The sequence below is a fragment of the Eucalyptus grandis genome, chromosome 6 (genome assembly GCF_016545825.1).
Source record: "Eucalyptus grandis isolate ANBG69807.140 chromosome 6, ASM1654582v1, whole genome shotgun sequence".
NCBI classification, from domain to species: Eukaryota; Viridiplantae; Streptophyta; class Magnoliopsida; order Myrtales; family Myrtaceae; genus Eucalyptus; species Eucalyptus grandis.
In genome coordinates, this window is record NC_052617.1 from 49,254,015 (window position 1) to 49,261,453 (window position 7,439).

The 7,439-nt window shown below is 42.6% G+C and overlaps 1 protein-coding gene across 7 annotated transcripts; it reads right to left on the reverse strand.

Moving 5' to 3' along the window:
* Positions 1 to 1,627: 1,627 nt before the first annotated feature.
* On the reverse strand, positions 1,628 to 6,690 carry LOC104414137 (BTB/POZ domain-containing protein At1g67900). Of its 7 annotated transcripts, none has more exons than XM_039315357.1 (7): positions 6,287 to 6,690; positions 6,071 to 6,142; positions 5,213 to 5,579; positions 5,041 to 5,110; positions 3,669 to 4,934; positions 2,619 to 3,170; positions 1,628 to 2,064 (listed from the first exon to the last, which is right to left on the reverse strand). In XM_039315357.1, exons 3-6 carry the CDS (start codon positions 5,269 to 5,271, stop codon positions 2,664 to 2,666), a joined length of 1,902 nt encoding a protein of 633 aa, XP_039171291.1. In that variant the 5' UTR covers positions 5,272 to 5,579; positions 6,071 to 6,142; positions 6,287 to 6,690; the 3' UTR covers positions 1,628 to 2,064; positions 2,619 to 2,663. The 7 variants fall into 7 exon arrangements, with proteins under 7 accessions (XP_039171291.1, XP_039171292.1, XP_010023466.2 ...); XM_039315358.1 differs by having other exon boundaries at positions 1,628 to 2,103; XM_010025164.3 differs by lacking the exon at positions 1,628 to 2,064 and having other exon boundaries at positions 2,233 to 3,170.
* Between the last annotated feature and the right edge of the window lie 749 nt (positions 6,691 to 7,439).

Genomic DNA, 7,439 nt, shown 5'->3' on the forward strand with positions numbered 1-7,439 from the left:
TAGGGTATTTGAGTCACAAATGATGAGTTTAGGATTTTTGGTGAGATAAAAAAGTCTAGGGCATTTCTATCACAATAAATATAATTTAGTTTTTTTTTTTTTTTTGTGGTATATACCCTATTAATAATGATAAAACTGGTGGCTTTTATGACCAAAATGATGATGGACAACAAGCTTGCATGACAACCATTGGCATGGCTCATGAACAGATCTATTCATTGCGATCTTCATTGATATTCCCCAAAGCAAGCATAGCCTGCCTTTACGCTTTGGTGTGGCAAGATTGATATCATGATTTCCCCTTTACCATGCAAAACATGGCATTATTATATGTTCGAATAGGGCTCTTGGGGTAATGGCGAATTAAGGCACAAAATCATCTTGTGGCAAGATATGTGTTCTTACTTTCCCGTTCATTCCACGTGAAATCATTGTCATCATGGCACATTCATCAAACTTGCATTTGGCCAACCTTTGCTTTTGAAAATATTTTCCATAATTGCATGTAACCGATGGTCTCGATCATCCGTAACAACTTGGTATGATCACGTATGTTTATTGCCCCCGTAGCACGATTTCAAAGATAGAGCCCGGTGTGTTGATGTAAACAAACCCTAAATTTCAATTAGCGCGATGATCAGATTACTGAGACCTTTATTTGAAAGTGTAATCAAGTCCCGAACCCTTTAGATAATGTAATCAAATCAGATTTCCTCACTAGAGGTTGAAATCAAGTCATAAACACCCCTATGGAAAAATGCATTTTGGGTCTACAATGTAAGCATTTCTCAGTCTACACATATGCAAATTTTGATACAATGACTTGGTTGATATTTTAGGATTTGTTGCACTTATTAAAAAAATTTTACCTGAATTTCTTTATATATTTAAGGTTTAGAACTTCTAGTGAACTTTGTAAAGTTCTCCATAAATATACATGGTCACTTCCTAACTTCGGAAACCACCCTCACTTTTTGCGATCACAACAGTTTGCATCCGCATCAACATTTGTATCATGAGTTTCAACATTAGACTTCAAATTTAATCTGCCATCGATTACTATTATCTACTCAGTGTCTAATTAGCTTTTTCTATTAGCTTAAGGTTTTCTTGGATTCTTTCTTGAAGGAGGCTAAATTGGTCATTAGCAATTGGGTCTTTTTGTCCGGTAAGATGTAAGTTTCAAAGATGGAAGGTCGGTCATGGTGGAATCGGAGATGGTTTTCAAATCTTCTCCTTCTTTAATTATGGTAATTTTGAGAGTACTCACAACAAGAAGTTGTACGTTATATATTCATTGGTGGCGTGTAAGATATTTTATTCGGAGGAAATTAAATTTAGGGTGTGTCTGTTTGAGCAAAAGAATCATCTGCGAATTAATTTTTTGGATTTTCAAGCATTTAGTTTGTTGAAAATAATCACTCGGCTAGAAAACAAATTACAATAAAATGAAACATGCATGCTTAGAGTTAGGAAAATAAATTCTCCAATCTGAAAATGATAAACAACTTTCTGGAAAAATGATTTTTGGGAAATCATTTCCCTCTATCATAAAATTTTCCCCAAAACAAACACATCCTTAAACTCGGTTTTAGACTATAGATTCTCATAAAATTGGGGATACGACTTGCTGGTTGCTCGACTTTACTAAACTGGTACACTATATAATTTAGGAGTTCAATTACGTGTAACCAATCTAACTTGACAAAATGATTGGTGGCTTGGGACAAAAGCTTTAGCCATATTAACCTCCTAAGTTCAACATTCTCATCTCTGCTTTTCCCCCTGCCCGCCATTGGCTACTCAGTGTTTATCATGGGCACGATAACTGATTCACCGGAAATGCATCCTTCCCGGCCCTCTTGTATTACGAAAAAGTCCTCCTCACCACCCATGCTAGATATGGACCGAACAGCCTGTTCTGAACTTCCCAGGAATACCACTTTGCTTGTCAGCAGGACCGATAAATGACAGTACTTTGTGGTGACAAAGAAAGGTCGATACAGAAAGAGACAGCAACCGACTGAAATGAATTGAATTCGAGGTGCCCAGTTTCAGGGGGCTCTGCAAAGTCCAAACAAAGAGGGACGCGTGCATGAGGGTCTGGAAGGAAACACATGAAAGTTACTGCATGATCAGCAATAATTCAGTCAGATGCAAGACAGCATCGTCAATAATGAAAAGATTTCCAGACAGAGAGCTGAGGATCCAACTGAGCTTTGCAAGAGAAAAGACAAGAGACAACAGGCGTCGCAACAGCTATATATGAACAAGCACGAATAATTTCGGTCCCCCTCCCCCACGCTTTTTGCTGCAATGTACAACTAAGAGTCCCCTATGAAATAATCCTAACCAAGCTATCTGAAAGAAGAAGATATATCAGGAGATTTTGGCTCTCTCCCCCTCATGTCCTGAGATGTGAAGATCTCTCCCACCTTATTAAAATAATAGATTATGCTAATTGACAATGCACATTGAGATTCTCTCAAGAGTGTCTCTCCTCCTAAAGGTTACAAGGCAAATGTGGTTTTGGCAAAAGGGTGAAAAAGGAAAGAAAAAAGAAAAGGAAAAAACAGAGAGAGAACAAGGCAGAGTATGAGTTATGCATTTAACTTTACCATCCCCAAAATGGAGAAAGACCCAAAAAAATTTTCATTCTTCACTCAGTTCTTATCATTGGCAGTAGTTCTACTGTTGGACCAAAACTTGCTGAACATCTTCTTGGGCCGCGCCGGGATTGCGCAGAAAGCCTTGACAAGAGAATTCCTGGACATTCTGTCCTGTTGCGTGTCATCGTTGTCGTCCAAGTCGTCATCCTCAGCCAGTTTCATCTTCAACGTCGAGAGCTTTGATTTGCTAGGAGACTTCAGGCCCGAGACGCTCCACTGGTCCTCGTGGGTGATGCTAGTCGTGGTGCTCAATGGTGCTGGAGGCCTGGAGGAGTCGAGGCCGTGCGCTGCCAGGAGTGCCTTGATGTTGCTCGGGAGCTCAGTGACCTTACCGCTCGCCATCGTGGCTCGTGCCTGCTCAAAGAAGAGGACTTGCACCACCACCCGCAGAGGCAAGAGCTCGTTCTGCGCTGCGTGCATGCAGGCTTCCATGGATAGTTTCTTGCAGTCCAGGATTCGGCACAGACGCTTCCTTTCGCTCTTGTTCAGATTCGGGTGTGCCTGTGTAAAAGATAAAACAAGTAATACATATAGTCAGATCATCATCAGGATTCAGAGCTAGCAATGAGGATTGTCCAAAGTGAGTGAGGCTAAAAAAGAAATGTGTCCTAAGAACAAAATAGATTGTACAAAGTTTCACCTATCTTGGGAACAAATCTGGCTAAACGGTGAACCTAGTCTTATGACATACTCCAAGATTGCGCTGCAGAAGTAGTACTATGAATTCATTTCAGTTACATAGTCAAGGTTATTTGACTCACCACCACATGACCAATTGAAGTCAGAATTATTTTCCCCTTTTTCAATAAATTTTTCAGGGACATAAGTCCACTTCCGCCAGAATCCTAACTGCCAATGAAAAGTTTGAAACAATAGCAAGAGTCCCAAAGGTCAAGAGAGTCGGTCATCTACTGCTGACAATGACTTATAACCTATGTCGACAATGATTGTCGGACCTAAAGCTTGTTGATGCCATTTACCTATTTTGACGTCATTTACCTTGAGATAGATGTCGATGGCTCGGTAAAGATCATCGTGATCTACCCTTGCGAATTCCGGGACCGCTTCGGCCAGAGCTACGAACTTTGCCAGCGGCAAATTAACATCGCGGCTGATCTCTCGCAAGTAATTGTCAATGATCTTTGCTACCTTCAGCTTTGAGCTGTGCGATGCTGAAGACGACCTCCTGCTTTCCTGAAACTCGATATCGATGTTTTCGGCCGACCGAGACCTCCTCCTCTCGCACACGAGCTTCGATCTCGGAGGGCTAGTCGGGGGACTCTGACCCTGTAACATAAACTGCTCCACAATTGTCATCACTATGTCCACATCGTACAGTTTCTCGTTCGCTTGCGACAGATTAGGAATTAGGAGATCGTTCGGCGTCGCTTCCTCCAGTTGGAGCCCCACTCTCTTGGCCAGTTCCATTCTCGAAGAAGAAGACGCGTTTAGGATGTTTGCTGCCTTCAAGAGCTTCAGCAGGAAGCTGGATGAAACCGCACCTTTCTCTGCAGGAAGCAAGCTAATTATGGACTCCAGAAGAAGCCGGTCTTTCGAAGTGAGCTCTTCACTGTTAGAGTCCGAATCTGAGTCGGATACGGCTTGCTTCTTCGCATTCCCAGCTCTCGATACGTTCGGCAGCCACCGAACCGCATAAATCTTCAGGGCATCGCCGACCAAATTGGAGGGTATTTTTCCTCCGGATTTTATGGCTATCATAGTTCTCCAATATAGGTCGATCCCCAAGTCGGCTAGATCTTCAGCCCACCAACCCTTCGCGGCCAATCTATGCCTCTGGCTCTCAGCTCCGTTACACGACATATCGTCTCGGCCTCGACGGGAGTGACTATGAGATAGACTAACCTTCGACGGGTTCGTCAGGACTTTGCTCGCAATTGCCTCGATGCATCTGCTGGAGATTCCGAGGTCTTCAGACCACAGAGGGAAGGCCTTGGTGCTCTGCAGAGTCACAATTGAATCCCTCCAACCGTGGAGAAGACATGAATTGAAGAAGACCTCAATCTTGTATATCAGATTGCCCTTCTCGACATCCTCAGCCATCTGGAGGTACTCAGCGGCACATCGAGCAGCAACGATGTTGTAGGCACTTAGAGTGATGGTGATCCCATAGCAGAACTTGGCGCACAGCTCGAACGCCTCAACACCACCCGGGAAATCGGGAAGTTGGACTATTTGGTGCTGCGATGATTCAGGCAACTCCGAGCAGAGTCTCTGCAATCGCAAGCACTTGGAGAGCAGGGGAAACTGCGAGTGACAGTGAGTTTAATCAGAAAGACAGACATTCCGGAATCACCTTTAAAGCAAAAGGCTCAAGATTCATTCAAGGATGTTGAATCTGAAAAGCAATTACCTTGTGGAGCAAATATCTGCTTCCCTTCACTTGTACTAAGAGGTCACTGGACACTTCAGAAGACACTGACCTGCATCCAGAGAAATTCAATTCATGAGCTCAACCTCCAATTCCACAAACTTGAAGAAGAAAATTCAAGAGAGAATTCACTCCTAGTCTAGTCCACAGTTACCTCACTGCTTCACTAGTATAAAAAGTGTCCGGCCGAGATCCGAGCTTCATAAACTTCATGATTTCACTTGTTACTCTAAATCCTCCCTCTAGCTTTCACTCGATCATCCAATTAAGAGTACGCAACAAGATGTGAGGACCTGGAGACTCTGCTACTCCCGATGCTGCACAAGACTCAATCTGAGACTCCCTCCAGCCAAAGGAGAGAGAGAGAGAGCTTGTGGAGACCAAACCAGAGTCAAGTCCACTCTCTCATGTTGCTTGGATTCGATGAATTCCCAACTCAGCAAGCCAACTCGAAATTAAATGGCCGAAGCAACGACCCTGGACTTCAACAAACTGTGAATTGTCTGCTTCTTTTGCCCCCCCTAAGCAAAGAGAGAAGAAGAGGATCTAAATGTCATGAGAGGGAAGAGAATTCTCCAAGAAGAACCGAGCAACAAGTGCTAACCATTTGGTATGTGGGGAGGGCCAAGTGTTGTTGCTTATGAGTTAAATAAAGGGAATTGAAATTATGGTGGATGAATAGGGCGGAGTAAAGGTGACAGAAACCTACGAAGTCAAGACGCAGCAGCCCCAAACGAGACCCATGTCCTTTCAGTCAAATTCCATGCCCCATTTTTCCTTTTCTTTTCTTGGATTTAAACATGCGAAAAATAGAAAATCAACCCGCCTCCCATCAAGATCAAACGAACATCCGATACCCACCTTCCAATTCCCCCCACCAAGTCAATCATTCACCACAGCTTATTTAAAACATAAAAAAGAAGAAGAAGAACAAAAAACCCAAGAATCCAAAATTGCCCAGAAAGGAATAAAGACTGGAATTTTTATGAAGAAAGACAGGAGATTTACCAACCCGAAAATGCTGGATTCGTGGCACTCCCAAGAAGGGGAAACCGACCACAATCATTCACTGCAGATATTCTACCTGAAACAGGAAAAGAATATATATTATGCCCCCCTTAAAAATTATTCCTTTTTCTTTTCTCCTCCTCCTCTTCTTTGTTTTTTCTCCATCTTTTATGTAAAATTCAAGAAGAACAAGAGAAGGGTTTCAAGCTAAATCTCTAACCTTTGTCCCGGAGAGCGTGCTAATGGAAAAGCGAAGCCCACGTGCTTATCCTGCGCCCACCGGTGTCCATCCTTCTCATCATTGCCACACCATTATTTTTTTTCCTTTTGCTACAGGGGCGACCCCCCAAGATTTTCGTTATTTTATTGGTCAAACACTATTTTATACGCCACATCGTACGGCTCCCACAATCCCCATTTTGATATCGAGAGCGGTCGAATTTACAGATTATGATAAAGTAAAGTAAGGAAAAAAAGGGAGAATATTTGCTCAAAAGTAAAGTGACTGCAGAAAAGCAAGAAGAATGGAAAGAACGGAAGAGGACGAGGAGGAGGAGGAGCAGCAGCAGCAAAGAAGATGATGGTAAGTGGATCGTTATCAAAAGATGGGCATCTTCATCCTTAGCCTGAACAGCATATTTATACATTCATATCATGGAGAAAACAGGGGGGGGGGTGGGTGGAAGATTGAACGACTGCCCTTGGTTTTCACCAGAATAACGAGAGGTGCCTCTACATGCATTGATGACATATGGTCCTACCCATGACCATGCATGAAACACTTGTTCCTCCCGTGCGAGATGAAAGTCAATGGTTTTTTTTTGCTCCTTATTTTTTGTGTGGAGGTGGGATTTCGTCACTTAAACCTGCTGAAGTTGTTTCAATTCTTGGGCAGTTGAGGGTCATCGTCAGCATTGGATTCTTCTGAACTTATGATCCTTTTTTCCTCCTTCGTTCTTCCTTTCTTACTTTCTTTCTTGGTGGGAAGTTTTGATTAATGGGAATCGATGAGTAGTGACATTGACAATCTGGGTGGGGTCCTGGTTTGAAAGAGAGACCGAAAAGCAAAAAAAATCACCAAAAAAATATGAATAAAAAAGAGGAAAAGAAACCTGCGAGTTGATGAGCATATGATGTTAATAGCAGCAAGCTTGATTTTTGAGCCTACAACATTAATAATGTGCGCGTTTTGATAAGGTAAGTTCTGACGTTGTTCTGCGCACACTTTGCTATCACATTGATTTTTGCTTTGATTTTTTTCTCTTGGAAGGGGGAAAGATAATGGTCCAAATGATAATTGAGCTATGGCAACCCCACCTCAGTCAATAGATGCCAACTTAGGACTCCCCCTATATGTCAAAAGAGTTTTTAAA

Bases quoted from the DNA above. Each gene is read 5' to 3' on its own strand.
- LOC104414137 (XM_039315357.1), bottom strand. From the start codon at position 5,271: ATGAAGTTTATGAAGCTCGGATCTCGGCCGGACACTTTTTATACTAGT. The intron at 5,111-5,212 runs GTAACTGTGGAC...CTCTGGATGCAG, and splicing joins TATACTAGTGAAGCAGTGAG to GTCAGTGTCTTCTGAAGTGT. The intron at 3,171-3,668 runs GTAAATGACGTC...TCTTTTACACAG, and splicing joins CCATCGACATCTATCTCAAG to GCACACCCGAATCTGAACAA.